Source organism: Gymnoscopelus microlampas (genome assembly GCF_963454915.1).
Source record: "Gymnoscopelus microlampas genome assembly, chromosome: 7".
Lineage (NCBI taxonomy): Eukaryota > Metazoa > Chordata > Actinopteri > Myctophiformes > Myctophidae > Gymnoscopelus > Gymnoscopelus microlampas.
The window spans coordinates 42,408,926-42,433,280 of record NC_139944.1 but is presented as its reverse complement, the minus strand read 5'-3'; the positions used below and the strand labels follow the sequence as shown (position 1 = coordinate 42,433,280).

The window sequence follows — 24,355 nt, the reverse complement described above, 5'->3', positions numbered from 1 at the left end:
ATAGGGCATATAGCAGTGGTGGCCATTTTGTGGTGCCACGGATAGAAAACCCATTAATTTTTCCAATAGAGATTTCAGAAAATATTTATATAAATGATTTTAAGCTTGGAACCAAGCCAATCCAGGCTCCTGGTGAATCATGATGATACAACACTTGATTCTGTGTCAAAACATATTTGTAAACAGCAAAAAAAAGGGTATTTATTAAATATAGTATATAATATAATTCAATATTTAAATATTTTTTGACACATAATCAAATGTTTTATGGTCATGATTCACTAGGAGCCTGGATGGCTTGGTACCAGGCTTAAACTAATTTATATAGAATTTTTTCAAAAATCTCGATGGAAAAAATGAATGGGTTTTATGTCTGTGGCACCACAAAATGGCTGCCACTGCTATGCCCTATACTCCTACACATGACGGTGTTGCTTGCTGAAAATATCAGATTTTCAAGAGCATTTTGTGTTTTTTTTGTGTGTGAATTCTAGTTTTTGTTCTTTTTGGCAATTAACACCATCGTACTATGGAGAATAAATGAAGCTTTACAGGTCAATCTTTACACTTTCAGAGTTAAAAAGTATATGTACAGTACATGGATAAAAAAAGAAAATAAATAATACATCCACAGAGCTTTTAAAAAGGTGTGGAACAAACGTATCGCTTTCCCCAGAAATGTATTATGATTACATAATCATTTCAATAATTTTGTTGAGAATTATTATTTGTTTTGTTTACCTCTGTAAGCTGACGGCTGCCGTTATCGTCATGCTTCAGTTTTCATTGGGAAAGGTACTTTTTCCCCCCTAAAGAAACCCTTGGAGGCAGCCACCATGTTACAATGTTGCAAACTGCATATTTACTGCCTTACAGACATGAGTGAGGAATATAAGGAACCTTATGCAACACAGGTGTTGCGATAGCAACATCTAGTGGCTGAATGTTGTCTTTTGCACCTTTAAACACTCAGGGTTTTGCTGTGTCCTGTACTGTATGTGATTTAATTGGGTCCCAGTTTTCTCTAGGTTATACTGGAAAAAAAACATATTCTTCTCTCTCATCAAAATCATATAAGCATAAACCTGAAGCAATAGGAGAAAAGCACGGAAACAATAACAAGAACGTAACATAACAACAAAGAGAACATTGAGTCATTTTCAATGACAATAATAAACATGCCCTTTGATGGCATCGACAATCTACAATTAGATCCAAACAAACATAATGAAAGTACACAAACTGCCAGCGACTGAGGTTATAAATAAACATGGCACACAAAAGGTCCAATCACGGCCCGGGTCTCTGCTGCTGCGATGACGTGTGTGTGTGTGTGTAAATAAATGACGTTTTCCTCTTAAAGATAAAACCGGGAACATGCACTCGGTCTTCGATCCCCATCTGTGCACACGCGAAGCGACACGAGCGAGCGAGGCCCCCCACTTTAGAGCACACAGCTCTCGGTGCAGTCAGTGCTGCTACTCGCCGCCGATCTCCTCTTCAGCTCCCTGCTGCCATCTGTCTGGTGGCGGCGGGCGTGGGCTTGCGCCCGGTGCCCTGCAGGTTCCTGTGGCTGGGGGGCGTTCTCCATCCCGTCGTGCCCCCTCCTCTCGGGCTCCACCTGGAGGAAGGCGCGCACGCGGTGATGCTGCGCCACGGCGCCGCTGAAGTCGATGACGCGGCACTCGTACGTGCCCTCGTCGGACGGCTTGACGTTGGACAAGCGGAGCTTGTGGGAGATATTGCTGCCAGCCACCTTCACCACCTGAGGGGGGGGGGGGAGAGAAGGTGCATGGCTTATTTCAAACCGTGCCCGTGTGAATTATTCACACTGCACGTTTGAAAAACATCTGAATTATTCAATATTCAGTACTCGTGCTTAAGACCAAGAATGTGCATGGGAAATCAAGTATTCGATCCACAACTGGAAATTGATCCCACAAAAGCTGGTTGGCTGGTTTAGTTTAGTTTGACAGCTGCTACAAGTTCAAACTTACACTTATCTTGGTGGCATCCTTGGACATCTGTTCCTGGGGCACCACCTACACAGAAACAAGGATGACACATTCATAACAGCCGCATTATACTTAGTTGCTCGCCGGTGTTGCACACCAAAAATAGCCTATATCTACAAGCTCACAGCGTGTCACAGCGCGGCGAATTTTGAGCTTGTAGATCGGCTATTTTCGGTGCACGGCATTATATCATGCCGGTTAAGCTGCCTTTTCCCATAACATTAAGTCGGAACATTGTTATTGACTTCGATAGATTGCCATTACTGATATTTCTGAACATCTTTAAACACAGCTTAGCTGTACTACCTGCGGTCCCAGATCAAAGTACACCGCTGGTATACCTAACATCTTGGCTGCTGAGCTATTTTCGAGCAAGGTGTGTGTGTGTGTGTGTGTGTGTATGTGTGTGTGTGTGTGTGTGTGTGTGTGTGTGTGTGTGTGTGTGTGTGTGTGTGTGTGTGTGTGTGTGTGCGTGTGCGCGCGTGCGTATGCGCGTGCGCACACGTGGTGTGTGTGTGTGTGTGTGTGTGTGTGTGTGTGTGTGTGCGTATGTGTTTCAACTCTAGATATGTAGGTGACTGTGCATGCATACTTATGTAAGTGTGTGTGTATATGTGCACATATACATACGTGTGTGTGTGTGTGTGTGTGTGTGTGTGTGTGTGTGTGTGTGTGTGTACGCGCGCGTACAGTACATGCATATACACTCTACTGTGCATGGCAGCCTCTGAAAATGAAACCGTGTGTGTGTGTGTGTGTGTGTGTGTGTGTGTGTGTGTGTGTGTGTGTGTGTGTGTGTGTGTGTGTGTGTGTGTGTGTGTGTGTGTGTGTGTGTGTGTGTGTGTGTGTGTGTGTGTGTGTGTGTGCGTGGAAGCAGTGAGGTATTCTTTTGGGCATAGGTATGAATTATTCATGGAGCCAGACAGAGATTTTTGAAAATCTATTTCTTCCTCAGTGCCAATTATAGTGTCTAGAGGCGCAACAGGGGGGCGTGAGTTCCCCCCATGTTGGGAGAGAGTCAACCTGCTCCCCCAACGAAGGCAAATGCTAATAAGCAATTATCCACTTCTTTCCGTGCCAGAGGGTTTCTTGTCCTGGCCATTTCCTTTTTTGCCTGATGTAACAGTAAACTAGAGCAGGTTCGGTCAAGGCAAAAACCTGCCCACACAAATGAACCCTGTGAACATCATTTATTCCAAAATGGACTTCTAAAGCCGATGCATTCTAATTCACTGATCATTTAAAAAAAGAGGGAGAGGCACAACCATGTGAGGAATGTAAAGGTTTTGAATGATAAAAGGTATGTTTAATGTATAAAGCACAAAGCCACAGCCATGATATATAATCAGACCAAAATAATCCCTGTCCTTTAAAATAGTGCTTAGCTCACTTCCCCTCAGATATATTAATTAGTCAGCTAACTAATGACAAATAACATTTTTTTTCCTCTGCATTATTAATTATTGCGTCAAAAATAGCTTGTGGACATCTGTTCTTTATTCAGACAGACTAAGCTTCTTGAATGAGCTGATGTAAACAGTTTATCTCACAAAGTCAGTCCCCCACTGCGCCCCGCCGCCCCGCACCCCCCCCCCCCCCCATCCCGGCCTCAACCCCAGCCACACCACTAGATGATGTTCCATCCAGACAGCTCTCACCTCATTGGTGGTCCAGGCAGGCTTCTCGGGCCAGTCTCTGTGGTTCCTGATGTACCACCACTGGATCTCCAGGGAGTAGGAAGGGGAGCCCGCCCCGCGGAAGGAACAGGCCATCTCCACGTCGGCGCCGCTCTGCGTCGAGATGTCGTGTGGCACCTCTGTGAAGAGAGCTGAAACAGAGAAATGAAAGAAAATTGAAGACACTAGTAGACTGAAGAACAACGAGGCTAAGGGGAACCACTGCTAAGGGGAACAGTAGCTCAGGGGTAGAGTGGCCGGTAGAGTGGCCAGATTCCCAGTTCGATCCCCGGCTCCCCCAGAGTTAGTGAGAAATAATAATAAATAAGTTAAATGCAGATAGCCTGAATATAAAATCCATGAAAAGTGATACATTGCTGGTCTTTATTTTTCTTTCAGTTGACCTATTCTGCTAACTTCATATGCTAAGCTGCTGTAGTTTTTACCTCACATTCTCCTGTGTCAAGACTCGTCCGAACCCGCAGGCACAATGGCAACTTTCACAAAGTGAAAAGACATTATGCAATCTCAAAGTCAGAGTCATAACAGCCCTTGTTGAAAACTCCAGGAGGATGCTGTTTTGAAACTGTCATTTCACTTCAATCCTGCACCCAAGGACAACCACCTATACAGTACATTGAACAGAACTTCTGCCTGGTCTGCTCGCTGTAATGGACATAACTGTGACATAACTCATCCGCCAACTGACAGCTAAACTTACCTACTTTCCCATTCTCTGTCTTCCTCCGGGCAACTGTGCATGTTCACTACTGACTCAGCATCCAGTATGTGCGCGCGTGCGCGCGTGTGTGTGTGTGTGTGTGTGTGTGTGTGTGTGTGTGTGTGTGTGTGTGTGTGTGTGTGTGTGTGTGTGTGTGTGTGTGTGTGTGTGTGTGTGTGTGTGTGTGTGTGCGTGCGTGCGTGCGTGGGTGGGTGGGTGGGTGGGTGCGCGTGCGTGCGTGCATGTGCAAACGTGTGCATGTGTGTGTGTGTGCACACGTGTGCGTGCGTGCGTACAGTACGTGTGCATGTGTATGTACTGTATGTGTGCGTGCGCGCGTGTGTGTGTGTGTGCGCGCACGTGCGTGCGTGTGTGCGTGCACATGTGTGCGCATGTGCATGTGCATGTGCATGTGCATGTGCATGTGCATGTGCATGTGCATGTGCATGTGCATGTGCGATTGTTTGTGTTTGTGTGTGCGTGTGTGCGTGTGTGTGTGTGTGTGTGTGTGTGTGTGTGTGTGTGTGTGTGTGTGTGTGTGTGTGTGTGTGTGTGTGTGTGTGTGTGTGTGCACGCTTGTGAATGCGTGTGTGTGTGTGAGTGTGCACATACTCATTCTAATCTCTGGCCAATAGTAGCCCAGCTAAAATGAAGACATCTTCTCCTCCAGTGCTGTCCTATCTGCAACCACACATCCGTCCCTTCAAACCCCTGGCTCAATCCTCTTAACTGGCTCTTTTAAAACACAGGGAAAGTCACTGTTAATCCTCTTCTACTCACCACCACTGAGACTGGAGCGCGGGTCTGTGTGCAAGTCTAAGAGAGATAACATTTTGGGGTATTTTGTTTAGACAAAGCATTCTCTAACCCTTTAAGACCGGGAACGCTGTGTAACCACTTCATTTTTTTTTTTTTAATACTTTGGCTATTCAACAATCGTGAAGATGTGTGCAAATCTTTGAATATGTATATTTTCAAATGGATCATTCTTTACTCAAATCTTTGCTCCTGGGGGGGGGCCTGGAACAAGATGAGGGTCCGCAGCCAAATGCATATCATTTTGGGGGTCCTTGACATGAAAAGGTTTTGTTCCAGGGACCCCCAAAAGCAAAGATCTTAGTAAAAAATGTGGTTTAAAAATATATATATATATATTCAAAGATTTGCACACATTTTCACGATTGGTACTCGGTGCTGCGCTATGAGCTTGTAGATCTGCTATTTTTGAATAGCCAAAAGTTAAAAATAACGGTTATAGGCTATAGCAAAATGATACAGACGCATTCCCGGATTGAATGGGCTACGCACCATCTGCTGAGTGGTTTGTGGAGAATTTGGAAAAATAAATCTCAAAGACAATGGATCATGTTGTTGTAGAATATGGATGATACCATAATCATGTTGAAGGACACTTGCAGCTGGAAGCTGAAGTTTTCTGCTCTGAGAAAAAAAAAAACGCAGCAGAAGTCATTGTGTTTAGGTTTTACTGTAAAGAATGTATGCATGGAAGGCCTTCCCTAATACTAGTAATTAAGACGAACAAACTAGATGAGTCATTCAGACAACAGTTAGGAGTTAATTAATGTTGTTAACATTGAGTAATTGCTCTCTAACTGTCATTGAGTTGTAGGAAACTACAATAGACCTTTCTAGGAGAAGAATCCCTATACACCACTCCTAGTCTAAGTGAAGGTAACAATGACTGTATAAGGTATACAGTAGGCCTATCTAATATTAGAGGTAGGACCCATGAACACAACACCTAACCAGAAGCACCTTACATTGTGCAATTGTATTGTATTATATTATAGTACCATTGTTACTGCTATTTCTATTATTGTATTGCTATTTTTGTCAATTTTATCTCATTGTTGCAATGTCAAGGAGCTGAAAAACTAGAATGTAACAATACGGAATCTAAAAATTTCAATGATGTGCATGAATTTGCAATTCGTTTACAATTTGGCCACAAAGTAATTGTGAAACTACTGTAATGAGGCTGTCATGGTCAAGAAGGTCACTTCATTTCTGTACACATTTTCCTGCATCACTTAATGTGTGCAGAAGATAGATAAGATAGGCCCGGGCCGCTGGTGTGGCGGTCTGGGCACCTAGCCTGACAGCTTGTCGCTGGTTTGAATCCCAATCCCGGCGACCTTTGCTGTGTGTCACTCCCCCATCTCTCTCTCCCCATTTCCTGTCAGCCTACTGTCCTATCACATAGAGGCATAAAAGCCCAAAAATAAATTTGAAAAAAGAAAGCAAGATAGATAGATAGATAGAAAATAGATCGATCTACTCATTCTACTGTATCTATAATTAGCTATCTAGATAGATAGATAGATAGATAGATAGATAGAGTCCCCACAAGTATAGGACTCCTGAACAAAGAGGCCCCATCTCAGTTCTGTGCATAAAATATATGTGATGCCTCTTGAATTATGACTGGTATCCTTTTATAGTTGGGAGGAGCGGAGAGGAGCTGTGTAGCACTGTCAATGTATTATGTGGTGTGATCTGTCAATGTATTGTGTATTTCAATTTTTTTGTATCCTGACGGCTGCTTGGTACAAAATGAATTTCCGCGAGGACAAATAAAGCATCTATCTATAGATAGTATACAGTGTATACAACAACAACATATACTCCCCCATGCTGATTATACTGCAGGCTCAATTTGCCCATAACACATACCTTGACATCCTATTGAAAATACACATGTTTTTCCTCAGCATTTCTTTATTTGAGGCTGGTAGAAGTGGACCTCATGAAGTCAGTGAACTATACTTCTTAATAATGATTAGTAAAATTCTACACTATAAAAGTAGTGCAGTGGAACCCCTAAAAATTGCACACATCCTCCAATCCCATTGGGAGAGAAAGAAAGGAGGAGGGAAAAAAAGCATTCTTCTTGTAAATTAACGCTTGACAGCAGCAGTCCCACCACCCATACGCCTTGTCTGATTGGTATGATTTATTACCATACAGCAAGTCAATGAAAAGCCGGGGAAAATACATGTGCACATACCATGAAATGCAATCTCATTATGGTTTGTTCAATGTCACGCCGGCAGAATTTCACTGCTTATTTCATACGGCATTGACCACCTCCATTCAGCGTAGCATACTAATTAAAGTGGTTAATCTTTGGTGAAACAACATGCACATTCAGGCGGTCTGAGCTGGTGCTGTGCACAGCCAGGACGCTATGAGTGCATCATACTCCATTGAGCCTTGCTTGTCCCTTCCCCTCTCTCTCTCTCTCTCTCTCTCTCTCTCTCTCTCTCTCTCTCTCTCTCTCTCTCTCTCTCTCTCTCTCTCTCTCTTTATCCCTCTCACATTCTGTCTCATTCAACTGACTATCGATTTTATATGACTATGGACATGGTGTGTTCTTGGAAAACGCTGCCATGGGAACGTTGTCGCCTATGTTTTAAACAACATGCAGCAGCAATGCAATTGTGGAGCACTTAGAATATAATCAGAGAGAGAGAGAGAGAGAGAGAGAGAGAGAGAGAGAGAGAGAGAGAGAGAAAGAAAGAAAGAAAGAAGAGAGAGAGACAGAGAGAGGGGAGGGGGGGAATGTATTCAATTTCACACAGGAGATGAGAGAGCGATGGCACCACAACACTAATAATATAATTTCATTACAAAGTCATAATGCTTACCCATTTAGCATGGGACAGAACCTTCAGCCTTTGTGCAGAGAATAAATGAATGTCTAGGCCTCATGGTACACAGTGGAATATAACCATCTTCATATAGTAATAAAATAATATGTGGTTCATTATCATGCAAGGAAAAGTATGTTTTTTTGTTCCCTGTATCTTTTGTTTTTAATGAATTTGTTTCACTATATGAAAAATTGCCCCACTTTCTGCAGCCACTAAAAAAAAACCCTAATCTAATGTTTCAATGTTAAAACTAAAGCAGCCGGCCCACACACACCACATTAAAATTATTGGTTTAACTGGATAAAAAGAAAAATCAATCTAGAGATATAAGATAGCCGTGAATGAGCAAATAGTGACATTTTAACACTGCATCTTTGGTACAGCAAAAAAACAAAAAAACGTCAGACTCTCCCATTCACAGCGTAATCCTCTTTCGAGGACAGGGGGAACGGAGGAGCATTGCTGTTACTGTTACGCATGGAGGTGTTGGAGGAGAGGAGGAGAATGGAGGGACTGAAGAAGCCCCCTTTTTAAAGAAAACGGTCCCAATGAGTCACACCTTTGGACACAGCAAAATCTTCCGTGTAAATTGAACTCCAAAGAGTGTACGAATGGAACCGAATGGACCCTCACGGGCCCATTCGGTTCCATTCCGTACACTCTTCGCAGTTCAATTGACTCTATGGTTTTTTGACTGTGTTGGATGGATGCTCCACTGCCCCTGGTCACACAGCAGCTTCATTTGAGAGAGAGAGAGAGAGAGAGAGAGAGAGAGAGAGAGAGACAGATCAAGAGAGTGGGGGGTCAAGGGAGGGGGGGGAGGGGTGAGAGGGGGAGAGAGAGAGAGAGAGGGAGAGAGAGAGGGAGAGAGGGAGAGGGAGAGAGAGAGAGAGAGAGAGAGGGGGGGATGTAGTCAAAGAAACAAGAGAAAACTGAAAGGTAGACTCTGCATTGGCCAAAAAAAACACATTTGGACTTCGGTAAATGGGTCGGTCATGATTTCAATAAACATATTAGAAATAAAATTGTATGCAGACAAAGACAGGTACGCACACATTTTTGTGAGAAATAGAAAAGTAGCAGAAAGTATGAAGCGTCTCAAGAATGACTGAGTCGAATAATAGCCTGCAATAGTCTCTTTTTAGCACATAAAGTAGGCTACAGTGCATCTTTGTTCTCTAACATGAAATGGTACACGCAAGCTCACATTGCACAGCAAAGTCCTGAGTCCATTTTCACACTTCCAGAGCCAAAAGAACACTCAGGATTTTGCTGTGTGTAGTGGTAAACACCCACCAACAATACCCATGTTCTTCAGGGGTTACGGTTCTTTGATGAATGCAGCTATATTCAGAGCCCAGAGAGAGAGAGAGAGAGAGAGAGAGAGGCTAAGAGCAACATAAAAAAACACACTGTTCCTTTCACATGCACACACACCCCGCAACCACCCACCCCCACCAGCCACATGCACGCACGCACAAACACAATTTCACACACACACACACACACACACACGCACGCACGCACGCACGCACGCACGCACGCACGCGCACACACACGCACACACACGCATGCACGCACACACGCACTGCCTGGCACTCGGTTGTGTGTCAAATATTGAAAGCAACCACACTGACAACCTTCCTAAGCTGTGAGCGCGGCGTAGAGTATATATACAGACAGACTCGGTGACTAGAATTTTCTAATTCATCCGCTGGATGCTAACGTCCCACTCAAACACTGTCTCTGTGATGTTATTTAGTATTCAAACACCGGGTGAATATCTGCCCTGCATACAGATTGGGAAATATTTTTCCTGCGTTGCCACAATGCGAGGATACAAGGCCATTACCTATGAGCATACTTAATAGTGACAGACAGTGAGGCAGGTTAAAAATACACAGCAGGCAGCTACCGTCTCCATCTCTCTCCACCCCTCCACCCTCTCCGTTATGTAAATGTTCCTCAGGAGTTTAATGCTTGAATATATACATCATTGTCTGATGGTGTCACACGCCGTAAGTAGCAGATCAACAAGCTCACTGCTATTGTTGGCATGCAATGCAACACTGTTGGACAGCAGAAAATACTAAATCAGACTTTAAAAGGGGAGAGAAGTTTAGATAAGGAAAGCTCAATCTACCTCTCCAGAACCTCATCCCCGCCCACTCACTCTGTGAGTTCTTATTAAGAGACATATTGTACTGTATGGCTACAGGAACAATGCATCGTTCCCTCCCGCATGCATCGCTTCTGCAGCCCAACAGATAATTCTCTGGTGTTGAATAACAATGTCAACATACCATGCTGTCACACCTTTATTGTCACACATGCCGACTTGTCACGCGTCCAAACAGGCAGTGACAGATGCGTTATGCAACACGCAGATTGAAGTCATGCATTGTGACATTCATCCTCCCCGTACGCCTTCTGGGACGGTTGTGATGGAGGTTAACGTTGCGTGCGTGCGTGCGTGCGTGCGTGCGTTGGTGTAAAGTAACTACGTACATTTTCTCAAGTGCTGTACTTAAGCCCAATTTTTAGGTACTTTTACTTTACTGGAGTAATTCCAATTGTCTATACTTTTACTTCTACTCCACTACATCTCAGAGGCAAATATTGTACTTTTACAATTATTTGAAAACTTTAGTTACTAATTACTTTGTAGATTTTGATTATTATTACAAAACATACATAAACCACTTCAGCTCAATATACATTTCGACCATTCGAAAATAGCCGATCTACAAGCTTGTGAGGCGACACATTGTGAGCTTGTAGATCTGCTATTTTCAAAAGATTTTTATACATTTGAAAACTTTAAATAGGACATTCTGCATAACAAGTACTTACTTTTGGTACTTTAAGTACATTTTGATGCCAATACTTTTGTACTTTCTCTCAGGTACATTTTGAATTACAGACTTTTACTTGTAGCAGAGTATTTCATTAGGACATTCTGCATAACAAGTACTTACTTTTGGTACTTTAAGTACATTTTGATGCCAATACTTTTGTACTTTCTCTCAGGTACATTTTGAATTACAGACTTTTACTTGTAGCAGAGTATTTCTACATTGCAGTATTGATACTTTTACTTCAGTAAAATGTGTGCAGCTTCCCTTATAGATGTGTGAACTGTAAAGGGTACAGGGGGAGCGTAAATGGGAAACAAACTCAGTGGGTGGTGGTGAATTAAATTCCAAAAAGGACAATGCACCGCAGATAAAATTGTTGTTCTAATTTAGAATACCCATTCCACTTCACATAATGTGTAACATGATGCAACACGGTGGCACAAACGGAATCCAATTATGGATGCACTTTAGTCTGCAGTCTGTCGGTTTCAGACGAAATTGTTACTTTCATGGGGCTGTTAGCACCAAAAGCACCCATAATTTCCACCGTTGCAAACTGGCTCTAGCTCTGTAAAAAGGAAAAGGGCAAACGCACAATGTTCAAGTTCAAAGGAGTTTCAATTCACCTGAGGATATTTAATAGAGGGTATAGCACCTGTCTGCAGGGTGTCAGTGCTGTGACACTCACTGTGTATAGATGAGGAGATGAAGAGTAAATCACTTTGCAAACAAGCCTGCTGCTGGAGCAAGATAGCAGATCCAAAGCAACAGAGGGACGGAGAGGGACGAGAGAGAGAGAGAGAGAGAGAGAGAGAGAGAGAGAGAGAGAGAGAGAGAGAGAGAGAGAGAGAGAGAGAGACAGACACACACACACACACAGACAGACAGACAGACAGACAGACAGACAGACAGACAGACAGACAGACAGACAGACAGACAGACAGACAGACAGACATGAAATCAGTTGTTCTCAAACATTTTCATGTCCACGGACGCCCATCTTAAATTTTGGGTGCCAGGAACGCCCATACAAGATTTGCGTATTTAAAATGTTTCAAAAGCATTAAAAAGAAATCACTTTCTTTTCAAGATTATTTTGAAAATAGAAGATTTACAAGCTCACAACGCGTCACATGGCGAGGAGGAGGGAAAATGTGGTCAAAGAAACGAGAAAAAGCTGAAAGGCAGAGAGTCTGCATTGGCTGAAAAAAACACAGAGAGAGAGAGAGAGAGAGAGAGAGAGAGAGAGAGAGAGAGAGAGAGAGAGAGAAGCAGCCTTCTGATACCAATGAGCCTATTTGCAATATTATGCTTCATATTGTGTCTGATTTACAGTCCACAAGCGTTTCCCACCAAGAAATGCCACAGCAACACCTTGTTATGTCGGATGATCAACTGCAACACAAACGCAACCAATCACACTTTTTGATGATTAAATGATTACCGTATACATCTACTGTCTTCTTCACCAAGTGGGACTCAGTAAGTGCCCCTCTAAGTGCCGAAAAGAGACGAGCAGCGACACATTATGGCAGATAATCAATCGCCTCCATCTTTCTTTCAATTTGCCCACCATAAAGCATGTGAATGTGAGTGAGTCGGTTGGCCCAGGTGTGACGTATGTATCCCAGACTCAGAGGAAAGGTGCAACGCAACAGTGTTGATTTTGTCTGCAAATTTTGATTTAGTTTTAGTCATAGTCTTTTGAATAAAATTCCATTTAGTTTGAGTCATATTTTGGTCATCTGAAATGTTTTACTTTTGTCTAGTTTTAGTCGACTAAATATCATAAGATTTTAGTCGACTAAATCTACAGTTGATTTAGTCCACTAAAATGTATTTTGTCAGTGCCTTGATGGCGTCTCAAAGGCTGTTTTTACACTTGGTTGCATTCTGAAAATAGCCGATCTACAAGCTCACAACGCGTCGCGCTGCGACGCGTTGTGAGCTTGTAGATCTGCTATTTTCAGAGCGCAACACCCAAGTGTCTTTTAGTTTTACTGGATCTCTTCTCCACTAGTCCAACATTTTAGTCTAGTTTGTATTTTTTAATGAAATTGTATATATTGAAATATCTTAGTTTTTTTTTGTTTTTATTACGTTTTCGTCAGTGATAAAAGGTAGTCGACTAACATTTTTCGTCATAGTTTTAGTCGACAAAATCAACACTGCAACCCACCACTGGAAAGCACCGTTAGGACACGGTCACGCATGTGAACATAGGAAATGACCATCGCCGAGGCAAAATAATTACGTATTAGCATCAAAATATACTTAAAGGGATTTAAGTATATTTTCTACCCCCAAAATGTGTTTTTTTCCTATCGATTAGTCATCCCATGAAGACTTGAAATCATGGATATTTGTTTTGTTTTCGTCGCGTTCCTAAGCCAATAATTTGATGAGGTTCCGGTAGGAGACACAAAGGAGACTCTTTGTGTCTCCTACCGGAACCGCTGCCACTGCCAGTCATCAAATTATTGGCTCAGGAATGCGACAAAAACTCTAATGAATTCAAGTCTCCATGGGGTGACTAATCGATAGAGAAAAAAAGTCATTTTGGGGGTGAACTATCCCTTTAAAATGTCAAAAGTATTCATTATGTAGTATGAACCCATTTCAGAATCCTACAGTGACATTGGATTATGACTAGAAATGATTGATGATGGATGTGTTCATCACAGTTAGTAAAGGTGGAGCTCACTACTAATACACTACTGGGTAGCTCAACCTATACAAAATATATTACTTTATTAGTTTATGTATAATTTGCATTAATAATCTTAATCTGTCAAGTAACTTGTAAATAAAGCTGTCAAATAATTCTAGTGGAGTAACAAGTATCCTCTGAAGTGGAGTACAATTATTAGCATGAAATATAAATACGCAAGTAAAGAACAAGTACCAGATTGTACTTACAGTAAGTACAGCGCTTGAGTAAATGCACTTAGCCACAGCAGCAACTATACTGTAGCATCGCTTAAGATTAGGTTTCCGACTGTGCCTCGTCTGAATGTCTGAGTACCCCTACTGACACTATTTAAAACAATTAGTTTGGTTTGGTTTCCAGTAACATGCCAGACTCAAGTGATAGTCAAATAAAAGTGACACAGTATTGTGTGTGGGTGTAGTTATCAAGCAAATGTTGTGGTTAAGCTGCATGTCAAACATTATGAGGGTTTGGTATAGACCAGCCCATCCCATGTTCAGATTTCCTTCAAGTCCTACTTTCGGGGGGTGAAGCTAAAATATATATTATTGTGTTTATTTCCAGCAAGATAATAAGTGCAGCCACTCTCAATTAGAGATAGGCTTATATATTGTCCAGTATTTGACATATCGACTACATTCAACCATCCTATTTTGAGCATGTCCCTATTTTAGGCATGTTATTAATTATACGTTTTCAAATAATATCAATAATAGCTTATTTTTTTACTTTGGATTAGGGCTTTTATCCATCAAAATGGTATTTGTATTTATTTGTATTAATTTAAATGTATAAAGGTTGTTCAAATTGATTAGAAAATGCTGCACTTTTGGACAAAATATTGGTTTAAACATCAGTAATGCGTGGGCTAGGACTCCAAAATTGGGATGTATAAGCTAATTTATAAGCTGCCTTGATGAGTCCTTCCTCCTGTTGGGCTTGCATGTGATTTCCACGATGGGCTCCTTTATCAGGAGAGATTTTGACAGGTAAAGTCAGCAGAGGGTAAATACCTTAATGTGAGTTTCATTTAGGTGTTTCTGTGTGCCATGCATTAAGTTAACCGTACAGGAGCTATCCATGCTGGTGTGCAGTAGCCTTACACTAAATGAAACATACCCGCAATTAATGTTATTGCCTACATCTCTGTTTACCTATACCTAAATATCTGGAGTGAAATGGGTCTATTGAACCTATAGTAGCCTACTTATTATACGCAAGTCCTCTCTCATATTGAGTCAAATATACTATTATTACATTATGCCATTTGGATAATGGATAATGAATCTTTTCTACAAGCCACCTGGTGATTTTAATAATATGACAATAATGTCAGAGTTTATTGAGCATTAGTAGGAAAATGTGCCTGACTCCTTGGGTTTGGAATGCCTATCCCGAAGAGCTCACAGTTGAGGCCATTTTTAAGTCTCTCATCCTACGATACTGCCTTGATTTTGCACGAACACTGCAGCTGCTGCTGTAAGCACTATGCGACTCCTGCTTGAATGTTCAAAAAGCAGAACAAAATACTTATTCATTAATTCTATCTAATGATTTATAAGAGGGATATGATTTGAAACATTAAAAGTTCAACTATTAGGTGAAGAAACAGTGAAGCATGCATACATGAAATAAGGATCTAATCGGATCTAAAAGGATAACGAGATCTGTCATTTATCTGTCATGGCAGGATGGATACAAAAGGAGAGAGAAAGAAAGGGGTGTTGAAATGTTGTGTAATATACTGTACGTGTACAGTCGCTCATACAGACATAGGTGATAATTAGTCTGAGGTCTTTCAGGGGAATTGCCCTTTACTAAGTCAAATAAATGAATGCAACAGTCTCTTTTCGCTCATAACTAATATTGAAGTGCAAAGTATGCAATACATGTGTTATATTGTGCAAATGCTATATTGAAAACTACTCTATCTATGACGTACATTCTGTACAAGACTTCTGTCACTCTGAGATGCTGGAAGATGAATAGCAGTTATGTAGATATTATCACTGTTTCCTGTACAATGTGAACATACTGTTACAGTGTGTGCTGGGGACACTGTCCCCATTCACAAGCTATACCATACTGTACAACAATACTTCACACGGTGCAAAGAATGATGACCAAAACAACAGAGGGTGGCATTTCCTTCAGCGAAGGCTTTCCTCTCTCTGATGCATGGGACAGCAACATATTTATTTTCAGACAGTTTCTTTATGCAATTTTGGGTAATTTGTTACCAAGATTAGATATCAAAAGCATTGTGGAAGGATGCTGTCAGGATACAGACAACATGTCTCAGCAGTAGAGACAGTTTCAGGCTCACAATAACAACAGTGAATGTTGCAACCCAGATGAACTTCTCTTCTGTTTCTTGGATACCAAATAAAGCCTTGCTTTATTGGTCCGATGTTAGCTACAGTATACAGTATGTATTGTCCAGTAGTTATTATGGTGGGGAGAAATGAAACAACAATATGGGGTCTAATAATGGTGTGGTTTCCATGTGACTCTCAGACGTCATGTTGATAAAACTGTCACACTTACAAATACGTAAACGTGAATAAATAAATGATATATATAATAAATGTTTTAAAAAGTTCATTTTAAAAAGTACTGTTATAAAACATGTGAAATATATTTGGGGATTTAGCCTGTAATTTCCCTGGCCTACTGGCAGTATGCAAAAAAAATCGCCGCTGGCAGGTCCAGTGGTTTGTGAGATTAGAAACGGACACATGCACGCACGCGCACACGCACACGCACACGCACACGCACACACACACACACACACACACACACACACACACACACACACACACACACACACACACACACACACACACACACAAAATGGCCATGCTGTAAAAAAAAAGATTCTACTGGGAGAAAGTATCTTCTGGTCTTTTCTCTTCCTAATCACAGCCGATAGATAGATATCTGGAACAACTATTGAAAAGTGGTTTATGACCACTTCCTAAGAAACAAAATTTCAAACAGAGAAGTGTGACAGACATAATGATTTGACCAACCACGGCTGACTTGTGATTCATAAAATGATGATTCTGACCATTCTGACCTGCAATTTCTTCCCTCTTCTACACCAAATGTCTCTGCCGAAAATAGACGATCTGCAAGCTCAGATAACATGTTGTGTTGCAGCAATGCATTCATTGTATTGTAAGCTGGTAGAATAAAAGTCCAAGTGTTTAACTAAAGTTATGCTAAACCGGTTGATCATACTGTTGCTAACATAGTAGCTTACACCAACTACAAGAGAAAATGAACCGGCCAACAGCCAACCAGATGGCTACATAACATGAGAGCATTTCGATGAAACTGTGGGTGTGCATAGGACACATTATTTTGTGGAAATAAACGGCCAGAAAATGTGAAGAGGCAACAGATTTTTGTACAACAAGTAAAGGAAAAATAAACAATGTTCTCTCTCTATGACACAACATAATCCACTGCACACACAGGTGCATGCATTATGTAAAGCCCTCAAATAGGTACAGTAGCTGCAGGAATGATAAAAACAAACTTGCTCCGTCAGTCTTCTTCTTAATGGTCATCATTTCGAGGCCACAGAGTGTGACGCCTCCTCAAAGTCAAGTTCAAGGACACAGCTGCACAGAAAGACCTCAAAGACACCGGCACAGTCGTACAGGAGGAGGACAGGCTTAGAGCTGCAACACGGTATAAATCCTGTGCTTTTTCCATTTCCCCAGCCATCCAGTGTAAGACCAGCTTTCTGCAAAGTCAAGCTCTTTTCTCTCCCCTCAATTTTCCACCCCTCTGTGTCTCTAGAAATCTTATACTGTGTCCCTTTCTTGTTCTGTCTCTCCTGTTGTATCTCTCTCTCTCTCTCTCTCTCTCTCTCTCTCTCTCTCTCTCTCTCTCTCTCTCTCTCTCTCTCTCCTCTCCTCTCCCTCTCTGTACTGTATCTCTCTCCCTCCCTCTCTCCCTCCATGCTGGCCAGTTGGAAGTTCCAGCTAGGTGGTTTTAAATGTACCGTTAACAGTTCCTCCCTGTGATGCTTTAAGCCTGATTTATACTTAGTTGAGTGCTGGATGTCATCCGCCGGAAATAGCACATCAACAGCTTATAGATACTGAAGGACCACAATGGAAACGTTGGGGTCCCCAGGACTACAGTATGTTGTGTTATCATTCTAGCTTTAATAATACTGTACCACATGCTGTTTACATTTCTGACTAATAAAGTATTCAATCAATCAATCAAAGAAAGAAGAGAAGGCGGGCATGGTGGCGCAGTCGGTAGCGCATGTCTCCTCACAGCTAAAAGGTCCTGGGTTCGATTCCCGCCGGGGACGCTGTGGGCGTGTTCTGTCCTCCACGTCATCAGTGCCCATACCCTAGGTAGGGTTGGCGAAAGGGCCTTTCTGTGTGGAGTTTGCATGTTCTCCCCGTGTCCCCTAGGCCTAGGGTAGGTACCCTCACAAAAAACATGTAGTAATCCTGGTCTCTATACTGCCTCCCCCTGGTCAGCCGGGGCGCCTGATGGAGGGGAAAGGAACTGGTTGGGATAACGTGTTCCTTCCACGCACTATGTCCTACCGGGGAAACTCCCCCTTGTCAGGTGACAAGAAGCGGTCTGCTCACACCTCATGCATTGAAGGAAGCATGATTGTACACACGCACGCAAACATGCACGAACGCGCGGGCACTAGAGATCTGCTAGTACCTTCACCTCTCTCCCCAATGTTCTCCATTCCCTCAATATCTCCATCTTATTTTCTCCCTTCTCCCTCTCTCTCTCTCTCTCTCTCTCTCTCTCTCTCTCTCTCTCTCTCTCTTTCTCTCTCTCTCCGTTGGACATTTTTGGGGTTCTCACAACTTTCCTTCGGTTCACTAATAACTCTACCTATTACAGCTTTCCAACTCCCCCCCCTCTCTCTCTCTCTCTGTCTCTCTCTCTCTCTCTCTGTCTCCATGCTTCCTCTCGTTGAGTGGGCAGTCTGTGTTTGTTGGGTCTCTGTTGTCTGGTATAAAGAGATGCTTCCAACAGTCTCCAAGTAGCTCACTACATCTCCTGGACCCGTTCCCAGTGGCTCTGGCAGGTGTTCAGCAATCCTGGGAGACGTATCCAGTGTGAGTGCTGCATCGTACTGTAGGTGTGTGTGTGTGTGTGTGTGTGTGTGTGTGTGTGTGTGTGTGTGTGTGTGTGTGTGTGTGTGTGTGGGGGGGTGGGGGTGGGGGTGGGGGTGCGTGTGGGGTAAATATGAGAGAGAGAGAGAGAGAGAGTGAGAGTGAGTGTGTGTGCGTGCGTGCGTGTGCGTTCGTGTGTACAGGCTGGCCGATAACGATACATAAAATCTATCATGATAATATATGTTTTCAATATTTGTATACATGATTGCTAATGTACGTGCGATCACGTTAAATGATCTTGTTGACCATCAACATGTTGGACCTTATAGTAATGGGCAGTGTGCTGCAGTATCAATGGTAAACTGTCATTTTCAATCGATATGCTGCCCATGCAGCCCTAGCATACAGCATATGCAGACACGTGTGCACGTGCTCTTGTGTAACTGTGTGTAAAATATGTGAGCATTTTGGTTTATTTGTATGATTGTGGAATACACAGGGAAATCCTCAGTGTACTGGTACATTTGTAATGTAATGTAACTATTAAGAATAATAATATAATAAAAATGTATTTGTATAGCACTTTTACACATTTTAAACAATGTTACAAAGTGCTTGAACAATCAAAACAGCAATGAAACAACAACAATGCAATAAGGCAATAACAGTAATATATTAAGTTTACAATAGAACAACAGAGCAATAACAAACTAGATTTATCTCAAGAAGTTAAAAAGGCCATTCTGTAGAAATGGGTTTTTAAGAGGGATTTAAAACTCGTTAATGATCTGGTTAACCATGACTTCCTCTGGTAGGCTGTTCCAGAGTCTGGGGGCCTTTATGGCAAAGACCCGATCTCCTTTGGTCACCAAACTAGCCTCATGAATCTCCAGTAGACCCCTACCAGATGATCTAAGGCAGTGGTTCTCAAACTTTTTCGTGCCAAGGACCCCCAAAATGATTTGTATTTGGCCACGGACCCCCATCTCGAAATATTTTCTTCCAGGGACCCCCAGAAGCAAAGATTTGAGTTACAAATGTTTGCTTTAAAAACAATATATTCAAAGGTTTGCACACATTTTCAAGAGTTTTCAAAAATAGCAGATCTACAAGCTCATAGTGCGGCACTCGGTGCCGCGCTATGAGCTTGTATATCTGCTATTTTTTGAATAGCCAAAGTATAAAAGGTTAAAGTGGTTAAAATGATTGTGACGCTATATCAACACATTTTGCTGAGGACCCCCTGGAACCCCCCCACGGACCCCACTTTGAGAACCAATGATCTAAGGGTACGCACTGGCACACATAGGGTCCTACCATATCACATAGTAAATAGCTAGGAGCTGCTAGACCATTAAAGAGCTTTAAAAGTTAGCAGTAAAATCTTAAGATCAATCCTGAAGGCGACTTGGCAGCCAGGGAAGTGCAGCTTAAACAGGTGTTACGTGCTCAAATCTCCTGGTACCAGTGATGAGCCTATAGCTGCCGCATTCTTTAACCAATTGCAGGCGATGTATTTTAATCTATACTGTATGTCAAATGTTATGCATAATATGTCACAGCATATTAGCATGTTTAGGCGTGCACCTGTTTTAATCGTGCCACCTTGCATGACGCCCCCGCTCCCATCCCTAATGTACACAAACGAACGTACAGGCACACACATCACCATCCCACGCACATGCATTCAGTGGTGGAAAAAGTACTCACTTTTTTACTTAACTAAAAGTATCAATACTGCAATGTAGAAGTACTCTGTTACAAGTAAAAGTCAGGAATTCAATATTTACTTGAGTAAAAGTACAAAAGTATTGGCATCAAAATATACTTAAAGCACCAAAAGTAAAAGTACTAATGTTTGAAAATTGCTTAGGTATAAAATAGGGCGGAGTAAAAGTGCAAAATTTGCCTCTGAGATGTAGTGGAGTAGAAGTATAAAGTATCGGAAAATTGGAAATACTCCAGTAAAGTAAAAAATTACCTGTGCCAGTGCACTGAAAATAAGAATTGTCACTCTCATACCTGACAGACAGAGTGAAAGAACAACATGAACAATCATGACCAGAAGTAAAAAATGAAAGGAGATCGTCTGCATTACTATATCGACAGCATTAAAGTCAACGATTTTGGCAAAGTATGAGCTGCTAATTGTGTTTATTGACACACCGTTTCAATCCATCACAGCACTAACTGTGATTGTTTATCTGTCTCTATGCAAACAGCCTCCTTGTCAGTAATGACTTGGAATGAGAAACATAAAGCAAAATGGGGATACAGTAATACTATACAGTATGTAGAGGAGGACACAAAAACAGCTGTAAAATGTTGCCAGAAATTATGCAACAACCACAGCCACCGCTAATCCAAAGGAGAATACCACCTTGTAGAATTAATTGTGCATTTCACAGTGGGATTATACGTGTTTAGTTTCTTCTATAAACTATTCACAGGAAGGTAAATGATAAATTTGTAATATAATTTGTTAGTTATAGACATAGTTACAGTACGTTTGTATTTTAGTCAAGTTAATATGGTAAAGTTTAGGCTTGGGTTAAGGTTAGGCAAGGTTAGGCAGTTTACTGTGGGTAAGTTTAGGCATGGTTTTGGTATGGCTAAGGTTAAGCTAAGGTATCTGGAGAGTGCGTTCACCATGGACCTATGCATAAGTTTGACCTGATAGCCAGTGAGGGAAATACATTGTCAGGTAAATCTATAGGTTTCCCATTTTACTTTTCACGTTCACTGTAACATATGTTGTACATTGTTCACACAATTGTTCCTAATCATGACTATAAGAATGGACATCTCTGTTCTGTTCAGTGGGGATGACAGTGCTCCCAACACTCCAAAGAACCACCAATGGGGGATTTTCTTTTGTTCGTTGTTTGTGTGATGCTTTAATTGCTGTTGTGTATGGACATATAGATACAGTACTGTAGGCCTACATACATCTATCTGTATTTTAACTTTGTACGTTCAAAATAAGTGTAATACACATAACTAGAAAAAGTGCTCCTCGGAGCACAGGTCTCCGCCAGGTCAGGTAGGATAGTGTGGGGCAGCAATGTTTGGAATTCGCCAATCAGGCTGGAATGTGAAAAATCAGGCGGATCGGATGGATCCGATTTGCGTGATGTTTGGATAAAATCTGAAGGAGCAATATAAAAAAATGAGTTTTATATAAGTCGGCCTCCTGGTGGCGCTATAATAGGGCAATGTTGAAAGAGTGGCATTTGTTCATCAACGTAGTGCAAATGTGTGCGCGAAGTTTCTCCGCAATCGGACGCTGCGTTCATGATTTGCAACATTTTGTTCAAAACGGGCCACTCCTGCAAACTTTAGCTGTCAATCTTAGCCAATCAGGATGGAATATGAAAAATATAACAGACCCGTCTTGATCACATGACTATTAGGTCATGTCTACCGATTTGCGTGAAATGTGGATAAAATGTGAAGGAGTAATATCAAAAAAATTGCTTTATATAAGTTGGCCTCCTGGTGGCGCTATAAAAGGCAGATGTGAAAAATGCAGGGCAAAGGCTTTTCCCTGACCTCTAGGGAGTACACATACTGTACAAAGTTTTACACAGATCGGTGCAGTTATAGCTAAAAACAGTAATCGGCCTGTTATAGCGCCACCATGAGGCTGATTTGAAAATGTTCAAGTGGCATGTCTTCCTCGGCCTAGTGGGAATGTGCGTGCACAATTTCACAGAAATTGCAAGCTGTGTTCATGATTTCAGGCATTTTGTTCAAAACAGAGCACTTTGGAAGCCATTTTTAGCCAATCAGGATGGAATATGAATAATCTGAAAGACCCGTTTCGTGTAATGACTATAGAGATACTGTGTACCAATTTGCGTGACGTTTGGACAAAATCTGTAGGAGTACTGTCAAAAAAATAGTTTAGCAAAAAGCGGCCTCCTGGTGGCGCTATAACAGGCCCATGTGAAAAATTTGGGGCAAAGGTTCTGAATTGGCATCCAGGGAGTGTGTGTGCACAGTTTCGCTGCGATCAAACCAACAGTGCCGGAGATAACCTGTTCACAGACGGACACACACACACGGACGGACACACACGCGGACGAACGGACAGGGTGCAAAACATACTCTCTCGCCATGCCTTTCAGCCTGGCGGAGACAACAACAATAATAAACAACTACAGAATATACAGTAGGCTACAGTATGAATAAGGACGTCTGTATACATTCTTCTTATAGGCTATACCCTTATACACTGTACTATACTATTCCCAATAAGTGTCCATACTCAAGACTGTGAGAGGATATACCTTGGCTTTTCACTAATGTGCATTGCCTCTGCACTCGTCTGTCGAGAGCCCTTTTAGAGGACTTTTAAGGGGCTTTGCCACAGCGACAGCAAAGCTTTCTGTCAGTGTTTCTATCTGTCATACTGTGGATCAAGGCCACTGCAGTCCTCTGCAACTTCGGAATAGAGTTTTTCCACACACACCGCCTCATGAAACGAAATAGGCTTTGAGATACACAGGAAAAATGACAATAATGACAACCAACTGATTTATCTCTCCACTATCACCAGATTAGGCTAGTGAAATGCACAGGCGTTATTAGGCTGCTTGTTTTTTGAAACGCACGGATTAGAACCCCCCCCCCCCCCCCCCCAAAGCAGTGGTTCTTAACCAGTGGTCCAGGGACCACCAGTGGTCCTTGGGGGGGGGGGGGGGGGGGGGGGTACCAGGGGGTCCTCAGCGAACTTAGTTAACATAGCATCACAATCATTTTAACCACTTAGCTTTGGCTATTCAAAAATATTCACAATATAAATCTACTACAAAGGTACACAGGACAATCCTGAGTGTTCATTTAACTCTGAGAGTTGTTGACTCTCAGAGTAAAATGAACTCTCATGATTTTACACTGGAAGGGAAGCAGACCACAGCAGCAGGGTAGCAGCCATTATGCCACTAATTATGTTTTTTTCAGCCTTTCCCATCTATTCCTCTGAGGAATGGGGGTTCTCTAATTAGCACTACCACTCTGGGGGGCCACACCACAGGAAAGTACCCTTTGATATCATCCTTAAAGTGGATATCATTTCAACAGGATAATTCAACTTATTTTAGTCTGGTCTACATTTGAAGTGGCCGAAACACGCTTTCTCGCACGCACGCACGCACGCACGCACGCACGCACGCACGCACATACGCACACACACACACACACACAGACAGAAACAGCATGGGGGTCTTGCAAACTTTTGGGGACATTGGGCCTCCTTTATCAAACTCGTGCAGATAAAACCACTCATTCCACTCATGACAAATATTTTGGTGTTATGTATGTACTAGTTGACAAAGACTATGCCCTCACGGAATAACCAGCGAATCACTCTGGGAATAACCTGGTAATCCCACTGTCAAGTGGCAAACACTAAGAGATACAGTACATACAGTACATGCCTTAATTAACCCTCAACTTAAATTATAACCTTAACTTTTAACATAACACCTGAACCCTAATAGATACATGCCTAACCTTTACCCAAGCAGTTGCATAACCTTAAGCATTACTTTGAACTACACCATAACAGACTTTCAGAGGCTCG

The 24,355-nt window shown here is 42.1% G+C and overlaps 1 protein-coding gene across 1 annotated transcript in view; it reads right to left on the bottom strand.

The window, feature by feature from the left end:
* Positions 1–411: 411 nt before the first annotated feature.
* Positions 412–24,355, bottom strand: part of vstm2lb (V-set and transmembrane domain containing 2 like b) — a gene marked incomplete at its 5' end in the record, with an annotated part of 39,549 nt that continues 15,605 nt past the window's right edge. The window contains 3 exons of the mRNA XM_084063115.1: positions 412–1,765; positions 1,998–2,042; positions 3,674–3,843. Of these exons, the coding sequence (XP_083919241.1) occupies positions 1,445–1,765; positions 1,998–2,042; positions 3,674–3,843 (536 nt within the window). The 3' untranslated portion in view covers positions 412–1,444. The remainder of the gene's footprint in view (positions 1,766–1,997; positions 2,043–3,673; positions 3,844–24,355) is intronic.